The 22849-nt window shown below is 44.7% G+C and overlaps 1 protein-coding gene across 1 annotated transcript in view; it reads left to right on the plus strand.

Annotated features, from left to right (window-relative positions):
* bsnb (bassoon (presynaptic cytomatrix protein) b) overlaps window positions 1–22849 on the plus strand; it is a 119900-nt gene that overhangs the window by 57136 nt on the left and 39915 nt on the right. The window contains exon 4 of the mRNA XM_036950013.1: window positions 21040–21882. Within this exon, the coding sequence (XP_036805908.1) occupies window positions 21040–21882 (843 nt within the window). The remainder of the gene's footprint in view (window positions 1–21039; window positions 21883–22849) is intronic.

Genomic DNA, 22849 nt, shown 5'->3' on the forward strand with positions numbered 1-22849 from the left:
TCAGCGTGGCAGATGTGTTGTTGCCTACCCTTAATACCTGGGGGCGGCCCGTCAGGAAGTCCAGGATCCAGTTGCAGAGGGAGGTGTTTAGTCCCAGGGTCCTTAGTTTAGTGTTGAGCTTTGTGGGTACTATGGTGTTGAACATTGAGCTATAGTCGATGAACATCATTCTCACATAGGTGTTCCTTTCGTCCCGGTGGGAAAGGGAAGTGTGGAGTGCGATTGAGATTGCGTTATCTGTGGATCTGTTGGGAGGGTATTCTAATTGGAGTGGGTCTAGGGTTTCCGGCATGATGGTGTTGATGTAAGCCATTACCACCCTTTCAAAGCACTTCATGGCTACTGACGTGGGCTATGGTGGTCTGTTTGAAACTTGTAGGTTAATACAGACTCGGTCAGGAAGAGGTTGAAAATGTCAGTAATGACATTTGGCCAGTTGCTCCGCACATGATTTGAGTACACGTCCTGATAATACGTCTGGCCCAGCGGCTTTGTGAATGTTGACCTGTTTAAAAGTCTTGCTCACATCAGCTACGGAGAGTGTGATCACACAGTCGTCCGGAACAGCTGGTGCTCTCATGCATTCTACAGTGTTTCTTGCCTCAAAGCGAGCATAAAAGGAATTTAGCTTGTCTGGTAGGCTCACATCACTGGGTAGCTCGCAGTTAGGTTTCCCTTTGTGGTCCGTAATAGTTTTCGAGCCCTGCCACATCCGTCGAGTGTCCGAGCCGGTGTAGTAGGATTCAATCTTAGTCCAGTATTGACGCTTTGCTTGTTTGATGGTTCGTCTGAGGGCATAGCAGGATTTCTCATAAGCATCCGGATTAGTGTCCTGCTCCTTGAAAGCGGCAGCTTTAGCTCGATGTGGATGTTACCTGTAGTCCATGGCTTCTGGTTGGGATATGTAAGTTCGGTCACTGTGGGGACGACGTCGTTGATGCACTTATTGATGAAGCCGGTGACTGAGGTGGTATACTCCTCAATGTCATTAGATGAATCCCGGAACATATTGCAGTCTGTGCTAGCAAAACAGTCCTGTAGCGTAGCATCCGTGTCATCTGATCACTTCCATATTGAGCGAGTCACTGGTATTTCCTGCTTTAGCTTTTGCTTGTAAGCAGGAATCAGGAGGATCGAATTTTGGATCGATTTGCCAAATGGAGGGCGAGGGAGAGCTTATATGTGTCTTTATGTGTGGAGTAAAGGTGGTCTAGTTTTTTCCCCCTCTGGTTGCACATGTTACATGCTGGTAGACATGAGTTAAAACGGATTGAAGTTTTCCTGCATTAAAGTCCCCGGTCACTAGGAGCGCTGCTTCTGGATGAGCATTTTCTTGTTTGCGTATGTCCTTACACAGCTTGTTGAGTGCTGTCTTAATGCCAGCATCGGTTTGTGGTGGTAAATAGACAGCTACGAAGAATATGGACGACAACTCTCTTGGTGGATAGTGTGGTCTATGGCTTATCATGAAGTATTCTATTTCAGGTGAGCAATACCTCAAGACTTCGTTAATATTAGACATCGCGCACCAGCAGGTATTGACAAATAGACACACACCCACACCCCTGCACGGGGAAGCCAGCCAGTTCTATATTATCCGTGTTGTCGATTAGCCACGTCTCGGTGAAACATAAGATATTACAGTTTTTAATGTCCCGTTGGTAGGATAGTCTTAATCTTAGATTGTCCAGTTTGTTTTCCAATTATTGCACGTTGGCCAATAATTCAGATGGTAGTGGGGGTTTACCTACTTGTTGGCAAATTCTTAAAAGGCACCCTGCCCTCCTCCCCCTTTATCTCCGTCTTTTCTTCACGCGGATGATGGGATTTGGGCCTTGTCTTGACAAAGCAGAATATCCTTCACATCGGACTCTTTAAAGAAAAAATCTTCTCCCAGTTCGAGGTGCATAATCGCTGTTCTGATGTCCAGAAGCTAGTTTTGGTCATAATAGACGGTAGCAGCAACATTATGTACAAAATTAGTTAAAAACAATGTGAAGTCTGGAGTTTGGAGTCTGTAAAACGGCAGCCATCACCTCCGACGCCATCACTTAGACCTAGATTCAAATAGTATTTGGCTTCCCCCAAATACTTTTAGTGTTCGATTCACCCTGCCTGTAGTGCCAGATTTGTATTTTTGGGACTACAAGTGCAGATAAAGTCCTTGAAAGAAAGCACGATTTGAACCCAGGTCTGTGTACATCAGGAAGAAGAATGGGCTCTGGTCTGGAGGATGACTGGGGTTTAATGTGTAGATAGTGGAAACAGAGGCCAGCTCCTTTGGCACCACTCCTCACAGATCCAGACATGTTTTTTCAAGGGAAAAAGGGAGACAGACCGGTCATCCTCAGTGTGTCCTGTCCAGGGTTTCATAATTCCACAAATTTTCTACAAATTCCCAGGTTTTTGAGAAATCCTTATTCCCTCCTGTTTGTGGGAATCTTCCAACCAGGATTTCTGGAAATATTGGGCCCCTGGTCAAGTCTTTTCCCATTTCAGTGATGTCAGTACTATGGGACCCTGTCTGTGCTGTGTCTGTACTGCAAGCTGTGGAAGCATCCCCATCCATGTACAGTTGTGTCGGGGACAAAGTTGTCAGTGCTGAGAGTTAGACAGTCATGTTAGTCAAGACACTGTGTTGTAAACCCTGCCCTGTCTGTGGTGAACGACAGACATGGTGCTGTCAGTTCTGAATGACAGACATGGTGCTGTCAGTTCTGAATGACAGACACGGTGCTGTCAGTTCTGAATGACAGACACGGTGCTGTCAGTTCTGAATGACAGACACGGTGCTGTCAGTTCTGAATGACAGACGCGGCGCTGACGGTTCTGAATGACAGACGCGGCGCTGTCGGTTCTGAATGACAGACGCGGCGCTGTCGGTTCTGAATGACAGACGCGGCGCTGTCGGTTCTGAATGACAGACGCGGCGCTGTCGGTTCTGAATGACAGACACGGCGCTGTCAGTTCTGAATGACAGACACGGCGCTGTCGGTTCTGAATGACAGACACGGCGCTGTCAGTTCTGAATGACAGACACGGTGCTGTCAGATCTGAATGACAGACCGTGTGCTGTCAGTCCCGAGGCGAACACAGATGGACAGAAGGAGTAAATAAAGAGCATAAAAACATGACCTGGCCCTACTTCCACCCTGCCTTTCAAGCCCCAGGAAAGAGTTACTGCACAGACACACTGTTAATGTCCGATGACAGACTGTTGTCCTGCAGCATTACTCTAACTCTGACTCTGTCTCTCAAACTGTGACAGTTTGTTTCTGCTTGAAGAAATTGTGTCATACTCTATGGGTGTAGGCTTTATTAAAAAGGGTCAATACGCTGTTTATTTTTTGCAAAAGTCCAAGGTTCATGGAAGTGTGTTTTTTTTTTTTTGCTGTAGGAATTATGCCCTGTCAGATGGCTACTTCACGGGATGTTGGATAATATCCAACTGGGCACTTTCTCAAAGTTTGTGTCCTTTTGAGAACCGCCATTCAGTTAAAGTTAACGGCTGTTGATTCATGGAGAGCTTCTCCATGAAAACCCTTTGTGAGGATGGTCTGCTCAGGTCCTGTATTTATAAAACCGCTCAGAGTAGGAGTGCTGATCTAGGATCAGGTCCTCTAATCTTATTCATTATAATCTAAAAGACAAAACTGATCCTAGAGCATCAGCATTCTTACTCTGAGAATACAGGCCTGCTCTGCTCAGCGATACAATCTGTCCAGATCTGGAATGCTATATTACAAACTACTGTAGGAACCTTCCATCCATCACTCCGATTAGTGGAGAGACAGGAAGTGATGTCAGGTGATCCCCCACCCTAAACACCTAAGTAACTAAGTTGTTTGTACACATTAGTACTCCTTCTGCAGTCCTCTAATGGAGAAGGTTAATGAACTGTTCACAACACAGTTACATTAATGATATGCATATTAGTGGTAAGGGAAAACATTTATATAATTGCACATCACAGTATTATTTTTGAACAGTATTATATCGATATTTGACTTTTTATTGTATTTGCTACTGTAGGTAGTGTTAGCTAGCGCTAGTAGGCTGGCTGTACCTGCACCAAATAGTTTTCAGCACTTTTATTTCCACGACTCATCAATATGTGTTTTCTCATGGCTCTCTCTTGTCTCTCTGCAGCAGACATATGGTGAACAATCTGTTTGGAACATTAAATCGCAATGTCGAATCGGAATACATGCAGAATAGTGAGAATCGCAGCACATATCGTATCGGTACCAAAGTATCGTGATGAAATCATACAGTCAGGTCCCTGGTAATTCCCGGCCCTAATAAATATTCAGTGTTATATGATTATGATTGACGCCATTTAGTAGACGCTTTTATCCACAGTGACTTACAGTAGTGCTGCATACATTTACTTCTGATTGGCCCCAGTGGGAATCGAACCCACAACCCTGACACTGCATGCACCATGCTCATTGTCCTATACACATTCTCAAAAACCCCTTATATTATTGCATCAATGTATCAAATCACCTGTGAGGCCAAATAGATCTGACCATGTACTGTATGCAATGAGAGTTGTAAAGTATCTGATCTGCAGCGCTGTATCTCTATGCCTGGCAGTAGCTGTGGCTCAGTCCCTCTGGCTGGCTCAGTGGATGATCCTTCATTTCCTCTGTAATCCTGCAGCCCTGGTCATGTGACGCTCATTGAAGGAGTCCCAGGGGATTAACCCACATACCTGCTGACTCGGCCTGACCTTGGCTGTGTTAGTGCTTGGGTGTGAAGCAGCATGACTGGGTGTGGCAGGCTGCAACCTTATAGCTAACACACACACACACACACACACACACACACACACACGTCTGTTTTACTATCCTTGATTGATTGATGAATTCCCATTCAAAATCCTATTTTCCCTAACCCTAACCTTAACCCCAGAACCTACGCCTAACTATTAAACCTAACCCCTAACCCTAACCCTATTTAAACCTAAAATAGCCTTTTTCCTCGTGGGGACTGGAGAAAAGTGCTGTGAGGGTGTTACTGAATACCAGTGGTGGTCAGAACCACCAGATGAGGGAGGACAATTGGATGACTGTCATTCATATTCCATTCACCCAGTTCAATGTAACAGTGATGGGTTTAGCCTATTACATGATACTCAAATCTTCCCTATACCCATGATGAGGTTGCTACAACCTAGCCTATGAATGACAGTTTTCCACGTACAGTTGAAGTCGGAATTTTACATACACTTCGGTTGGAGTCATTAAAACTAATTTTTCAACCACTCCACAAATGTCTTGTTAACAAACTATAGTTTTGGCAAGTCGGTTAGGACATCTACTTCGTGCATGACACAAGTAATTTTTCCAACAATTGTTTACAGACAGATTATTTCACTTTTAATTCACTGTATCACAATTCCAGTCTGAAGTTTACATACACTAAGTTAACTGTGCCTTTAAACAGCTTGGAAAATTCCAGAAAATTATGTCATGACTTTAGAAGCTTCTGATAGGCTAATTGACATAATTTGAGTCAATTTGAGGTGTATCTGTGGATGTATTTCAAGGCATAGTTTCAAACTCAGTGCCTCTTTGCTTGATATCATGGGAAAATCAAAAGCAATCAGCCAAAACCTGAGAAGAAATTGTCCTATATCGACATAACCTGAAAGGTCGCTCAGCAAGGAAGAAGCCACTGTTTCAAAACCGTCATAAAAAAGCCAGACTGTGGTTTGCAACTACACATGGGGACAAAGATCATACTTTTTGGAGAAATGTCCTCTGGTCTGATGAAACAAAAATATAACTGGCCATAATAACCATCATTATGTTTGGAGGAAAAAGGGGGAGGCTTGCAAGCCGAAAAACACCATCCCAACCGTGAAGCACGGGTGTGGCAGCATCATGTTGTAGGGATGCTTTGCTGCAGGAGGGACTGGTGCACTTCACAAAATAGATGGCATCATGAGGGAGGGAAATTATGTGGATATATTGAAGCAACATCTCAAGACATCAGTCGGGAAGTTAAAGCTTGGTTGCAAATGGGTCTTCCAAATGGACAATGACCCAGAGCATACTTCCAAAGTTGTGGCAAAATGGCTGAAAGACAACAAAGTCAAGGTATTGGAGTGGCCATCACAAAGCCCTGACCTCAATCCTATAGAAAATCTGAAAAAGTGTGTGCGAGCAAGGAGGTCTACAAACTTGACTCAGTTACACCAGCTCTGTCGGAAGGAATGGGACAAAATTCACCCAACTTATTGTGGGAAGCTTGTGGAAGGTTAACCAAAATGTTTGACCCAAGTTAAACAATTTAAAGGCAATGCTACCAAATACTAATTGAGTGTATGTAAACTTCTGACCCACTGGGAATGTGATGAAAGAAATAAAAGCTGAAATGAATCAATCTCTCTACTATGATTCTGACATGTCACGTTCTTAAAGTAAAGTGGTGATCCTAACTGACCTAAGACAGGGAATTTTTACTGGGATTAAATGTCAAGAATTGTGAAAAACTGAGTTAAAATGTATTTGGCTAAGGTGTATGTAAACCTCCGACTTTAGGTGCACACAGGTCGAGAGAAACATTTGAGGTGACAGACAGTGACACATGGACAGTTACGTTCAATACCGCCTTGCACACTCTTGCCTGAATCTACCTGATATAGGGTGTAATCATTAGTCCAACAGTTACAAACAAGAGTTTATTTTTGACAAATTCAGGTATGTTTATCCCCGTTCTGTTCTGTTTGCTTCTGTTTAAGAAACGTTTTTTCTACGGAATCGGCGGAATGAATACACCCCTGATCATGTGTAGGCACAGTTCACTTTCATAGCAGCCACGTTGTATTCCTTCTCCCATCAATGCGCTCTCCTCCCTTCACCTCTTCCCTTCACTTGTGGACTTCAGTGCACAACACATCAGCTGCTTGTGACCAGGTGAAAAAACCTTTCCAAGCCAAACCTCTGCACACAACCTACATCTTTGTCACCATAGCTAAAGTAACGTCATAGTCAGCATAGCTAATAGAACTAACGTGTTTTGTAACCCGCTACAATCATGCAGTAACGTTACAGTGTACAGTCAGCAAGCAGTTGCACTGGCGGGCCCCGGTGGCAATAAATTAGTAAAACCAAAAGCTTACCTTGGAAGTGTTCCAGTGCTGTGTTGGAAAGTCAAAGCCAGCTAGCTAACATACCATCCCTGTGTTTGAGCAGGGTGTTTCAGTAGGCTAAACTAGCTAGCTGCATTTGCTTGCTAAGTAAGTGAAACTGAAAGTAAGAAATAAAAGACTCTCTCTCTGGCTTCTCCTTCATTTTGAAATAAATTAATTTGTTAAACTGTTGAACTACTGTCTTTCTCTGTCTTTGAATCCACTACTCACCACATTTTATGCACTGCAGTGCTAGCTAGCTGTGGTTTATGCTTTCAGCACCAGATTCATTCTTTGATCCTCTGATTGGGTGGACAACATGTCAGTTCATGCTGCAAGCGCTCTGATAGTCTATGGATGGGGGTGAGGAGCATAAGCCTACTAGGTTTTGCAAAATAGTGTGATTCAATTGGTGACGTGATTATATGTCGTATAGTTTTGTCTAATATGATAACTTTTTAAATGTTTTACCATCTTCATTTTTAGGAAATTCACTGAGGACTGTCCTCCCCTTCCTCCACTCAGGGGCCTCTACTGCTGAATACTACTATTGTGATGAAAGAGTAGTGATAGGATCCCACTGTTTGCTGAGCCCGCTCTGTTTGTGTGTGTGTGTGCGTGCGTGCGTGTGTGTGTATACGTGCGTCCATCTGCCTGTGTGTGTGCCCGTGTGTGAGTGTGTGTGTGACACATTTCCCCAGTACCCTAAGGCTCACCTAGTCTCACCTGGCTGGCAGTGGGGCCCCCTGCTCTGCTGACGTTAATAATTCACAGTGACCCTGGGCCACACTAACCTTCACTGTTCAACGCCAGCCATTTAGTATCACCTGGCTGCTTCTCCTCTACTGAGCAGCATCATTATGATGACCAGCTACTACGCTGTGTACTAATGATGACCTCCATCTTTGTTTATTAATCATCATACAGTAGGCACTCAATCACAGTTGTTTGGTTGTTGTTTTTTTACGGTGAAGGTTAGGACAGGACAGGTTAGACACGGTCCCCTGGCCAGGCTGCGTTCCAAATGGTACACTATTCCCTATGTAATGCACTACTTTTGACCTGTGCATTACATAGACGGGTTGGTTGTTTAGCAACAAAACCGACGCGTGCGTAGCTATGGGTCAAAACAGACGGGGTTGGCTTAAACTGTTGACAACATGTCAACTTTTTTTTTCGTTTGAAAACATAAATAATTGAAAACCGAAATAAATTTGCGCAATGAGTCTCTCAAATACATTGTTACAGTGGTTGGTTAGCTAGCTAGCAAATTTGAGCCAGTAGCATAGATGTGACATCAGTCAAAACACCTCAAAACAAGACAATGTATCAAAAACGAGCTAAAACTAACTGAAACGAGCCACTTAAACGATTCCCCACATGGCATTTTCTTGTCGTTGTTGCTAGCTATCTGGCCAGCCGGAATCACAACACACGGCCTTCTGGCCCATTGAAGCTCCCGCCTCGTTTTTGCGATGTTCCCAGCTAACTCGTCAATAGTGCCTTAAAGAGGGCATGCTGTAGGCCAGTGCTTTTCAATCCCTAGGCGTTTCTCCTAGGGGAACCCTAGGCGTTTCACAATTGTGTTGTTGCCCTGAACTAGCACACCTGATTCACCTAAGGGCTTGATGATTAGTTGACAGGTTGAATCAGGTGTGCAAGCTCTGGAACTGTTCAAATACATGTAACGGCTGGGGGTCCCCGAGGAGGGGTTTTAAAAATGCTGTTGTAGGAAACGCAGGGGAATAAAGAACAAAGCTGTTTGAGTGGGGTGAAAGTGGTTATTAATAGCTGTCAAGCGAGCACTTTTGTGAGTGACAAGTGACAGAAAGATATGAGGAGCGGGGCCAGAGGTGTGAAGTGAGAGAGAGAAAGAGCGGGAGAGAAAGAGAGAGGGAGAGAGAGAGGAGAACAAGAGGGAGAGTTTATGTGTATGTGTGTGACAGAGAGGGAGAGTGCGTGTGTGTGTGTGACAGAGAGGGAGAGTGTGTGTGTGTGTGAGAGAGAGAGAGAGAGAGAAGTAGAGAAAAGAGAGAACAAGACAACGAGAGAAAGAGGGGATGAATTCATATTGACAATGACCACCTGAGAAATTCCTGGCCACTGGAGTGTGTTTTGGCATTTAATGACGGCTGACATTTCATGGTCCCAGTGTGTGTTCCTACACCCAGTAGAGAGAGCATGTGGGAGAGAAGGTCCTGCTGGGAACTGATTATCTGGCAGGAGTATCCTAGATGGCGGCGTCCCCATGACACCCTATTCCCTTATAGTGAACGGCCAGGGCCCATAGGTTTCTGGTCAAAAGTAGTGCACTATATAGGGAACAGGGTGCCATTTGAGACACATCCGATGTGTGTGTTTGAGATTTGGTGACAAACTCTGTGCCGGCCTGAGTAGGATTATTATATCATTATGATAGGCTAAATTGATAGGTTTTTCTAGGTATTATGAAGGAATGTTGATTTGCACCTAATCTGTATGAATCTCACATTTCTATATGAGAACGTGTCAACAAGCAATTTCTGTGCCTGTGTGTGTGCCTGTGTGTGTCTTTGTGTATATGTGTCTGTGTATGTATTTGTATTTATTATGGATCCCCATTACAGCTACTCTTCCTGGGGTCCAGCAAAATTAAGGCAGTTAAAAAAACATTACAATACATTCACAACAGATTTCACAACACATTAAGTGTTTGCCCTCAGGCCCCTGTGTGTGTTTGTGATGATCTGTGTGTGTCACTCACAGTAAGTATCCGTGTTTGTCTGTCTCCGTGCGTTTCTGTTTGTATATTGGTGTTATGGTTGCGTGTGTTTCCCAGTCTTCCTGCCTCTCTTGATCTCCCCGTCTATGATTCAGATGAGACTGTGTCCTCTCTGGCTCCCTCCGTAGGTGACAAGTGTTGACGCTTCTATAACCTCCTGTACCCTTTCCCTAGTGTCTTTATTTGTGCTTCACACTTTCATCATTTCACATTTGCTGTTGACATTCTGTTGACATTTCAGGTAGTTATGGGCTGCCCTGTCTGTCTTAAACACACATGTACAAACATGCATAGGCACACACGTTCCCATACACATACACACTCATGCAAGCGAACGCACGCACGCACGTACGCACTCAATGGTTCAATGACTAAGCAGGCTCCTCTGTGAGTGTGAGGGGATCAATCGTGGTGACCTTTTTCCTTTGGATAACCTGCTGTTCTCAACCCCTGATTATTGCCGGCGGGGAAAGACTAGCTCTTCCGGCCCCAAGGACTGAACTCCGACCCTGCCGGGATGGAAGGACCTCTACCCATAGAATTTGAATATTAGAATGTATAACCACTAAGCATCTTGCTGTGGCTCCAGAACCACACAACTACAATTCTGTTTCTCCAATTCTATTTCTGTATGTCCAGAACCATTCATTGTGACTGCAATAGATACTCTGCTACTGTACACTGAGTGTAGAAAGCATTAGGAACACCTTGACAAAGGCTGTCCAGGTGGATCCAGGTGAACGCTATGATCCCTTATTGATGTCACTTGTTAAATCCACTTCAATCAGTGTAGTTGAAGGGGAGGAGACCGGTTCAAGAAGGATTTTTAAGCTTTGAGGCAATTGAGACATTGATTGTGTATGTATGCCATTCAGAGGGTGAATGGGCAAGACAAAATATTTAAAGTGCCTTTAAAAACGGGTGTAGTCGTTTCACGCTCAACAGTTTCCCGTGTGTATCAAGAATGGTCCACCACCCAAAGGACATCCAGCCAACTTGACACAACTGTGGGAAGCATTGGAGTCAACATGGGCCAGCATCCCTGTGGTACGCTTTCGACACCTTGTAGAGTCCATGCCCCGACTAATTGAGGCTGTTCTGAGGGCAAAAGGGGGGGTGCAACTCAATAGTAGGAAGGTTTTCCTAATGTTTTGTACACTCAGTGTATATCTCTTTGCGGAAAAACAAAGTGCTTCATGAAACCTACATCTCTCCTCCCACCCTCATCCTACACTGACACCTACACACCTCTCTCTCTCTTTCGTCGCTGATCCTAGACCAGCCATTTCAAGGCAGCTCTCGGCTTACCCTCTGCAGTTTCCATATGACAGGTTATGACCAGTGACCACCAGGAAACAGGCTGGTCTGCTACCTGTATCTGGGCCCAGTGATGCAGCATTTCCGTGTTGTGAGGCCTGGGGGGCCTCTCTCTGGTTTCTGTCCCAGTATCCCTCCTCCTTCTCTTCACCCCGCCTCACCAGAGGGTGCGTCCCAAATGGCCCCCTACTCCCTGCCGATGTAGTGCACTACTATATTTTCACGCCGCTTAAAGCCAGGGTACTGTAACGGGAAGGGTGTGTGCTATTGTGTTCGAGGGCCTATTGCTTTCTAATGAGCTGACCTGTGCTGCTACACCCCCCGCTGCTTAATGAGGTTAACAACTCACTAACGAGATCATCTCACTAACGAGATCATCTCACTGACGAGCTGAGCTAGCCCACCCCGCACAAGACACACACGCAAATGAGACCCACGCGCACATATGCGGGCACGCGCGCACATACGCACACGTGCCGGGGTGCACACGCACAAAGATACGTCTGTGTGGGTGTGATTGAGGAGGTCGGACTTTGACGTGGGTGCCGTTATGTACGCGACACAATTCGTTCCGGTAGCGATGTAGCTACACGTTAAACGGCACAGATATGACTCCGCTGCTTTCCACAGTCGTCGTCGTCCTTTGTGAACCGGTGAAGTGTTTATGGCGCTCTAATGCCTGGGACTGCCTGTGTTGTTATTGGACGTTGCTCTAACACACAGTATGACAGGCAGCACCATCTGTGTTGTTTTGTGTGTGTGGAGGGTGGTAAGGGTGTGTATTTGTGTGTGTGTGTGTGCCTCAGTTTGCTACTTCTTCCTGTAAACCCAGGCCATCATTCATTGACATAGACTTTCTGTAGCAACACAGCATCCTATCCTATGGGGGGCGCTTATCTAGTGACCCATTGTCATCCATACATTACTGGCTTCATAATCATCCTTCTCTTGCTTACAAATCCTAATCTGTTTTTTGCATCGATTTCATGAGGTTGTTGCAGGCTGGTGTTAGTCTTGTCCAGACTGTGCGTTTGGGAGAGGGGAGAGGAGGGGAGGGGAGAGGAGAGAGGAGGGATGGGAGAGAGACAGAAAGAGGTGAGGAGAGGGGCAGTCATTCACAGTGGGCAGTAATCTGTACTTTGTTCTGGGGGAAGTGTTTACAGGTTCTAGAAATGTCTGGATGTCTCAGAAGCCCAAAGGTGCAATGTCCTAAATGGGACCTATTATCCTTCTACACAGGGACTGATTGTGTGTGTGTGTGTGTGTGAGAGAGAGAGATTTACACTGCTGTAAAAGCCAAAGCACTCTCTACATAAACAACTCTCCTTTCCCTTCTCAGCCCTCTGGTTTGGCTATGTTCTCTCCCTCTACTCCCCCTCTCTCTCTTTCTCCTCTTTATTTTATTTCTCTATTTTCTCTCTCTTTCACTTTCTATCCTCTTTCTCTCTTTCACTCTCCTTCTCTCTCTCTGTCTCTCTTTATCTCGTTTTCTCTCTTATCTCTGTGTGTGTGTGTCTCTCTCTACCCTCTTTCCCCCTCTGTCTCCAACACAGTGATATTATGCTGATTCAGTAAAGGAGCAAGAGAGGGGGACATTTGGCAGCACAAACGTGTGACAGGAAGCGAGCTGCTCAAACGCTTATTAGCATCTCATATTAGCATTTTACATTAGCATCCTCTTTATGAACGCAGCCGCCCAAAAGGCTAAAGGGACTTCCTGCTGTTTGGGTGTCAGCCATTGATAAGCCTGTAGTTGATGGATGGGGGTCAACCAGCTGACATTTCAGTACACAGGGACCACACACACACACACACACACACACACACACACACACACACACACACACACACACACACACACACACACACACATACTCACTCTCCTCAGGCCAACTTCTTCACATGTTTATGTGCCATGTTACTGTGTTAGGATGGTTGAGTGAGTCCGAATATGCATGTATGAGTGTGGAGTCTGAATATGCATGTATTGGTGTGGAGTCTGAATATGCATGTAAGGGTATGGATTCTGCATGTATGGGTGTGGTATCTGAGTATACATGTATGGGTGTGGAGTCTGAATATGCATGTATGGGTGTGGAGTCTGAATATGCATGTATGGGTGTGGGGTCTGAATATGCATGTATGTGTGTGGGGTCTGAATATGCATGTATGTGTGTGGGGTCTGAATATGCATGTATGGGTGTGGGGTCTGAATATGCATGTATGTGTGTGGGGTCTGAATATGCATGTATGTGTGTGGGGTCTGAATATGCATGTACAGTGCCTTGCGAAAGTATTCGGCCCCCTTGAACTTTGCAACCTTTTGCCACATTTCAGGCTTCAAACATAAAGATATAAAACTGTATTTTTTTGTGAAGAATCAACAACAAGTGGGACACAATCATGAAGTGGAACGACATTTATTGGATATTTCAAACTTTTTTAACAAATCAAAAACTGAAAAATTGGGCGTGCAAAATTATTCAGCCCCCTTAAGTTAATACTTTGTGGCGCCACCTTTTGCTGCGATTACAGCTGTAAGTCGCTTGGGGTATGTCTCTATCAGTTTTGCACATCGAGAGACTGAATGTTTTTCCCATTCCTCCTTGCAAAACAGCTCGAGCTCAGTGAGGTTGGATGGAGAGCATTTGTGAACAGCAGTTTTCAGTTCTTTCCACAGATTCTCGATTGGATTCAGGTCTGGACTTTGACTTGGCCATTCTAACACCTGGATATGTTTATTTTTGAACCATTCCATTGTAGATTTTGCTTTATGTTTTGGATCATTGTCTTGTTGGAAGACAAATCTCCGTCCCAGTCTCAGGTCTTTTGCAGACTCCATCAGGTTTTCTTCCAGAATGGTCCTGTATTTGGCTCCATCCATCTTCCCATCAATTTTAACCATCTTCCCTGTCCCTGCTGAAGAAAAGCCGGCCCAAACCATGATGCTGCCACCACCATGTTTGACAGTGGGTATGGTGTGTTCAGCTGTGTTGCTTTTACGCCAAACATACGCCAAACATAACGTTTTGCATTGTTGCCAAAAAGTTCAATTTTGGTTTCATCTGACCAGAGCACCTTCTTCCACATGTTTGGTGTGTCTCCCAGGTGGCTTGTGGCAAACTTTAAACGACACTTTTTATGGATATCTTTAAGAAATGGCTTTCTTCTTGCCACTCTTCCATAAAGGACAGATTTGTGCAATATACAACTGATTGTTGTCCTATGGACAGAGTCTCCCACCTCAGCTGTAGATCTCTGCAGTTCATCCAGAGTGATCATGGGCCTCTTGGCTGCATCTCTGATCAGTCTTCTCCTTGTATGAGCTGAAAGTTTAGAGGGACGGCCAGGTCTTGGTAGATTTGCAGTGGTCTGATACTCCTTCCATTTCAATATTATCGCTTGTACAGTGCTCCTTGGGATGTTTAAAGCTTGGGAAATCTTTTTGTATCCAAATCCGGCTTTAAACTTCTTCACAACAGTATCTCGGACCTGCCTGGTGTGTTCCTTGTTCTTCATGATGCTCTCTGCGCTTTTAACGGACCTCTGAGACTATCACAGTGCAGGTGCATTTATACGGAGACTTGATTACACACAGGTGGATTGTATTCATCATCATTAGTCATTTAGGTCAACATTGGATCATTCAGAGATCCTCACTGAACTTCTGGAGAGAGTTTGCTGCACTGAAAGTAAAGGGGCTGAATAATTTTGCACGCCCAATTTTTCAGTTTTTGATTTGTTAAAAAAGTTTGAAATATCTAATAAATGTCGTTCCACTTCATGATTGTGTCCCACTTGTTGTTGATTCTTCACAAAAAAATACAGTTTTATATATTTATGTTTGAAGCCTGAAATGTGGCAAAAGGTCGCAAAGTTCAAGGGGGCCGAATACTTTCGCAAGGCACTGTATGGGTGTGGGGTCTGAATATGCATGTATGTGTGTGGGGTCTGAATATGCATGCATGAATGTGTGTGGGGTCTGAATATGCATGTATGTGTGTGGGGTCTGAATATGCATGTATGGGTGTGTGCTCCTGAGTGTGTAATGTATATTATTCTAAATATGTACATGCCCCCTTTTTCCGCCTCACACCCACACCAACACAAACCCATCACACGCACTCTCTGACCATATTCCACATTTTCCATCTCATTTAGGTTTTCCACGTAAATGCAAACTGCACAGATGGTTAGTTCTGAGAGCCCTGCCTGCACCTGTTTATATTTAGCTCCTCAGTAGAGCACTTGAGGGAGAGAAAAAAACAAAGCGTGTTTCGTTTGTTTGGCATGCCAATGACTCCCTCGCCTTCTCGCTTCAACAGCCAACTACATTGAACAAAAATATAAAATGCAACATGTAAAGTATTGGTGACATGTTTCATGAGTTGAAATAAAAGATCCCAGACATTTTCCATACGCACAAAATGCTTATTTCAATCAAATTTTGTGCACAAATATGTGTACATCCTGTTAGTGAGCATTTCTCCTTTTCTTGGCATATCATATCAAGAAGCTGAAAAAACAGCATGATCATTACACAGCTGCGCCTTGTGCTGGTGACAAAAGACCACTCTACAATGCCACAGATGTCTCAAGTTTTGAGGGTGTGGACAATTGACATGCTGACTGCAGGAATGTCCACCAAAGCTCTTGCCAGAGAATTGAATGTACATTTCTCTACCATAAGCCGCCATCCAACGTTGCTTTAGACAATTTGGCAGTACGTCCAACTGGCCTCACAACCGCATACCAAGTGTGTGGCGTCGTGTGGTCGAGCGGTTTGCTGATGTCAGTATTGTGAACAGAGTGCCCCATGATGGTGGTGGGGGTTATGGTATGGGCAGGCATAAGCTACAGACAACGAACACAGTTGCATTTTATTGATGGCAATTAGAATGCACAGATGCATATCTGTATTCCCAGTCGTGTCAAATCCATAGATTAGGACCTAATGAGTTTATTTCAATTGACTGATTTCCTTACATGATCTGTAACTCCGCAAAATCTTTGAAATGGTTGCATGTTGCGTTTACATTTTGTTTCAGCGGGATTTGGGCAGAATTGGTGAAGACATTATCTGGCTCACAGGGTGCTGTGGTTAGAGATACTCTCTGCTGCTTATGTAATACAGGATGACCTATAACCCCCTCCATCTCTCCCCTTGGTTGTGTTGTTGGCCATTTGATTGTGTTTGCTGGTGGGATGCGTCCGAAATGGCACGCTATACCCTATGCACTACTTTTGACCAGAGCACGGTACACTACATAGGGAAGAGGGTAGGCACTTTCGGACACAGATTCTGTATCGGATATGTTGATTGGTCAGGCTTGGTGGCTATTGTTGTGAGTGGCTAATAGACCTTCAGTATCACAAGAGCCGTATGTTAGCTTCGTCCTTGAAAAATACAGACTCGTTCATTTTCCCCCTGTCTCTCTCGCCAAACCTTTGACAACATCCTTTTTTTTAATCTCCTTCCCAGCTGGAGAAAATTGCATTTTCCAACTGCCCACTTAGATCAAAATGCGCTCTAAAAATCTCTGGATCTGACGGTAGCCAAATGTACGGTGTCCACATTATGATAGTCTCAGCAGGACTGAGTCTGAGTCTGTCCTAATATGGACACCATACAATTGGCTAACGTCAGAACTGTTTCCCAGCTCTGTAACGTCATCGACTGATTATCCAGTTTCTGTTAGGTGTCCTGATATGGACACTGCACACATGGCAGTAGGGAGCAGCATAATGCTGGTGTCGTGTTTCTTTTCATATCTCTAATGGTTTCTATACATCGTGTCTAAATGATGTCTCTGCCTAGATCATTAGCAGCCATGTTGCACACAGTCCCTAATTAAACCATTACCAACCATGGGAAACATGCTGTAACCATCACCATTATTAGGATGTATAGTTTAGGCCATCATCATTAATAGGCTCGTCCTATCTGTGCAGTTATAACCTATGTCTAGTAACAGTCGGATTTGTTGGGGTTAGGTAGCTAGGTGGTTTTGTGCAATTATTATTTTATGCTCGACTATATTCTGATTGGCAGGAAGATGGATGCGCTCACTCTGCATCATTTGGTGTGTGCGGTCATCTCCGAACACAGTGAACGTGCCCCTTGCCGGCCCTTCTTCATTCCCGTTCATGTAGCGCTGTTAGATTTTAACATCCATTGGTATCCCTCTACTAAATGTGTGAGTCTCGGAGTGTTTGGAAAGGTGTGCCAGATATGTTTGAGAGAACGGTGTGTGTGTGTGGTGCTCAGGTACAACTCAGTGTTTCTGCACCTCATGTTGTTACACAACCATAGCAGAGCACCCCCCGCCACCCCCCCCCCACCCCACCCCTACCCCCCATGGGGGCACACTGGGTTACTAATGAGCCTAGGCTGGAGAACACAAGCAAGGAATCACACACACACACACACACACACACACACACACACACACACAGCTCTAATCTTGTCCACCAGCCGGCTCTCTCGAACCGTCGGGTTTCATAGCGCCTCAGAACGCGGACTTGACTGGAAGTCTATTGCAGGAGCGGACGAAACAACCGCTGGTTTTAATTGGCTGATCTCTCTGTCCATTCACCATCCAGCATAACCCTTAGAACGTCCTGCCGACATTGTGGACTTCAATGAGCGAGCAGCGCAAGTGATGCAAAGTATGCATCTTAGAAATAGCTTCCACATACGTGCTTTGTATGCCCCCGAACTCGATTGGGCTTCCCAAAAAACAATATGGCTATTGTGATCGATCGTTTATTTTGATTGCCGATTTTCGCCATATTTCAAAGTCCCATCTAATACAGCTGTAGCAGGCTCGCCCCCTCTCCTGCCTCGACATCAACCACACCCCTTTCAAGTCCCGCTTTGTTGCGCGGTTTTCACAGGTTCTATGCGCCTGCCATTATTTTCTGGGACTGAGGTTAACACAGCTCTAACCTGTTAACAATCACTGTTCATGCACCTACAGCACAGTCTCACACTTGCACATTTACAATACAGGTGTACATTGACTGATATAAACCCTTGCACACACTGACACCCCAAAAAGCAGTCGCATACCCCCGCACTGTTGTATTTACACAATCATACGAAACTCCAATACATTCACTGATTCACTTTCGTCAGATGAGAAGGCCAAGGCAGAGGAGCTGAGTAGTGGCGAGAGTGGCACTCCCAGGCCTTATTGCTGGAGAGACTGTACCTGTTAACCGCTGTTCTTTGGGGCCCTCAGATTAACATCCATATCAGACTGTCTGTTAGTCAGGAGCCTCCAGGGCCCATGGCCCAGACACACAGATGAAGTGACTACATTATTTCCCTGAATGTGGCACTTTTAGCTTGCTCGTTCTCTCTCTTTTTTTCATGATCAATTCTATTTCCTTATCTCCTCCCTCCTTGTAACATAAACACTCTCTCTCTACACATTTTATGCAGGGAGCAGGTTGCAGGTAGAGTAACTCACTTGTAACTTGCCATTCCTCATGCTGCTGCTGCACACTCAATTCTGGAGTGTAACCAAAATCCAAACACATTTTCAGCTCAAAATGTGACATTTAAAGTATGCTGCAGTGAATTATGGGAGCGTAGCAGTGGTGTCCTCCACTCTACGATGGGATCATTTAACACCTGTGTTGTGCTTTCCTTTATGAGCTTTATGCTGTGGGACTGTTTTGTAGTCTATTGTTATAGTCTTTATTTCCTCCTCGGAGGTTAAAGAAGACACCATAACAATAAAGGAGGGTGCCCTAATATGGACACCGTATAAAGATAGGATCTATGGTACAGTGGTATCGATGGTAATCGGCTATAGAGGTGTTTATGAGGTTATTTGTTATCGCCTTGACGCCAACAATGCACGTTACACACAGATGCCATTTCTCCATGCCTTGAGGCTCTGGGCCCAGCTTCACAAGGCGTCGAAGAGTATGGTTGCTATCTAGGATCAGTTTAGCCTTTTAAATCATTAATGAATCAGATTTCATGGACAGGGAGGGAGGGGCCTGATCCTGGATCGCTTTGTGAATACGGGCCCTGGGCTACAAACATGGTGCCACCATCTCTCGTTGTGCTTTTCATAACCTGGTAATAGAAGCATTTAAATGTTCCCGTTGATCTGAGAATAAAATAACTCCTGCTGAGACTAAGGCTGTCCTAATACGGACACCGTAGTTCTGTCTCATTGATCAGCTCTTTTAATCGGAAATGGAATCTGTTTCTGCTAATATCCTGTCTTTGATGGGTTTACACCCTTTTTTTTTCCTCGGGCAGAATGTTGACATAATCAATACCTCCATAGAGGTGTGGTGGCAGTGCATTGGAGACTATCTGGTTGTGTCCAAAATGGCACCCTATTCCTTAAATAGTGAACTGCATTTGACCAGGGCCCATAGGAATCAGGTAAAAAGGAGTGCGCTAAATAGGAATATAGGATTTAGGGTGCCATTTTGGATTAACCCCGCTGTTGATTGAATGTGAGGGGTGACAGTCTGTATCTAACTCTCTGTTGATGAGTGTTATCTGCTCCGTGAAGGGCTGATTACATCTGAACAGTTGACTGTGGAACTAATTGCAGTTGGGTCTCTGTGTCTCAACACTAATAACCGTAGTGCTGATTTGTATTCATGCAGCGGCCGTCCTCCTATGTGCTTCAAAGCGCTTAACATTGTCTGGTGATTAAGCCTTCTCATGCAGATGAAAGGGTTGACTTCAACAACTACAGGGGTTTGAGTCCTTTAGCCAGCTCTGACCTAACCTGTCTGTGCTGTGGCTGCGGCTGCTGCTCGAAGTACCTGATCTGACCTCAAACAAGCTTCTTCATAGGTATATCTTAGATAGTTTGCCCAAAATCTAGGAAGGAACATCTTTCTTGAACCGAGACTTTATCCCAACGGCCGGCTTGTTTTAATCAGAGGCCAATTTATCACAATTTCTGATCCTTTTAATCCGTCTTTATTATGCTGGTCTTTGGCCATATGGTGTGAGAGGGTGGCTATTTCTTTCATTTAGTAATGGTATCCTAAGATGCTTTCATTTTTTTATACCCCTCCATCACTCCCTCTTTATCGAATCAATTTTTAGCAAGAGTAACCAGTCTTCCTCCATATGTGTTGACTCTCATATCAACATAAAGGTCAATGTTAAACAAGTCCCCTGTGTTCAGAGTCAGTACACTCCCTGTTAAAAGCCTTGGCTCTCTGCCACCACTGTAGTCTCACTGTACAGTACTTTATTGCTTATCCTAACCACATTGTTTCTACAGTATATTACAGCCATATGAAAGAAGAAGGACATAGTGGGACCGGTATTAATATATAGTGTACTACTTTTGACCAGAAAAAGTACACTATATAGGAAATATGGTGCCATTTGGGACGCAGAAGCAGTGTAAATTAGCAGCCTAAACCTTCTACCAGACAGCTGATTTATGGGGGAGTCGTGTTTTTACATATTTTTTTTTCCGGTTAGGAGGGCATGCTTCATTTGTAAGCGCTGCTGTGAGCACAGCGTCAGTGCAGACAGCTAGCTATTCCTGTCCTCTTTTATCTCAATGTTACTCAAGCGTACTTTCACTTTGTTTGACAAGTATAGCACCTCTTTTCATCTACCACCGGCCTACTTCTACCCCATTATGTTTCACTATGGTATGATAAAGTCTATGGAGAGTATCAATGTGAACAGCATATATATACATTTTAAATGTTTCGATCGTTGTGGAATAATCGTTAGTTTGCAGACAATGTTTGGTTTTATACAATCCTGTACCATGCAGTTTTCTAAATGTCGCTTTTTGTTCTGTCTGTGTTTCAGAATAAAGAATGGCTCTGCCTGAACTGCCAGACCCAGAGAGCTTTGTCTGGGGCCCTGGGAGACACTCCACTTCCTGCTCCTCAGCCAATGGGATCCCCACGGCACCCGGCTCCAGCCAATCAACTACAGCCTCAGCAGAGAGGGCTCAATCAGCAGGCAGGGCTACGGCCCACTGGTCCTCAACAGCAACAGAAACCACCGGGTGCCCAAGTAAGTGGCCCTCCTTTCTCCCCTGCCAAACAGGCAGGGCCCACCGCCCAAAGCAAGGGGCCTGCTCAACCGTCCCCTGCCAAGGCACAACCCTCCCCTGCTAAAACAGCCCAGCCTTCACCTGCTAAGGGTGAACGCTCCCCAGCCAAACAGACAGGACCCACCACCCAGAGTAAGGGTCCTGCCCAGCCCTCCCCTGCCAAGGGTGCACCCTACCCTGCCAAACAGACAGGACCCACCACCCAGAGTAAGGGTCCTGCCCAGCCCTCCCCAGCCAAGAGCGCACCCTCCCCTGCCAAACAGACAGGACCCACCACCCAGAGTAAGGGTCCTGCCCAGCCCTCCCCAGCCAAGGGCGCACCCTCCCATACTAAAGCTGCATCCACCCCTAGCAAGGGTGCACCCTCTCCTGCTAAGGGTGCACCTACCCAACCTAAACCCAACCAGAGTGTACCCAACAAGCAGTCTGGTAAGCAGCAGCAGGGCCAGGATAAAACTAAAGTCGCCACCAAAACTCAAAAGGAAGCAGAAGTCAAAGCCTCGCCCAAGAAGGGAGCACCTGAGACCATCACCACATCAAAAGATGAAAGGAAAAAACCTGCTGGAGACTCGCAGAAGTCAAAACACCATGACGTGAGCGACCTGCAAATTTGCAACTTCAACGTCTTTACCACTGTTGTTGTTCTTGATTTACCACCAGAATTGTATTTGCCTTCATTTCAGTCATTCTTGACAGTTGTCGTCGTCATCATCTTCATCATCAATGTCATCCTCTTTGTCATTGTCATCATCTTCATCATGAAATGTTTCCATATATTGAATCATTTCTTTCTCTGTCTATAATCTTGTGCTGAGCGATGAGTGCTTTCTGAGGTCGGTTTGGTTTCGGATTGATTATAGAGCGTTTTTCGTTTTTTAATTTTAAAAAAAATTATTAAGTGACATTAAAATGATTTTAGAGCTTTTTAATGGATATTTCAAAGCCAAAAATAGTGAACATTCAATTGCTAAAACATTGAAAATATTCCATTGTCTCTGTCAGCTCCACATTGGCTAGACATCAATAGAAAGATATGAAATTGCTATGAAATAATAAAATATTCCAGTTGTGTATATTACACACAAAAAAAATAACGTTGGTCAATTCGTTTTTTAATAACCGGTCAATCACTCAGCATTACTATCATCATCATCATCATCATCACTGCCATCATCATCACTATGATCATTACATTATATCAAATAGGAGGCTGCAGGTAGTCTAGCAGTTAGAGTGTTGGGCCAGGAACCAAAAGGTCGCTGGTTCGAATCCCTTAGCCCACTAGGTGAACAAAAATCGGTCGGTGTGCCATTGGCACTTAACCCTAATTGCCCCTGTAAGTGGCTCTGGATAGGAATGTCAGCTAAATGACTAAAATGTAAATGACCACCTATCATCATCATTACAACATATCATTCTTATCCCCCTTCTCCTCGTCATCTCTATCCCCAAGCATCAGCTGTTTACCATGCACCAGGTTTGGTATCTTTACCTCTCTTTTTATTTCACCAATCATAATGTTAAGCCTGTGTTATCTTTAATATGGTCATCTTTCTCTGG

This window comes from Oncorhynchus mykiss, chromosome 17, assembly GCF_013265735.2.
Source record: "Oncorhynchus mykiss isolate Arlee chromosome 17, USDA_OmykA_1.1, whole genome shotgun sequence".
Taxonomy (NCBI): Eukaryota; Metazoa; Chordata; class Actinopteri; order Salmoniformes; family Salmonidae; genus Oncorhynchus; species Oncorhynchus mykiss.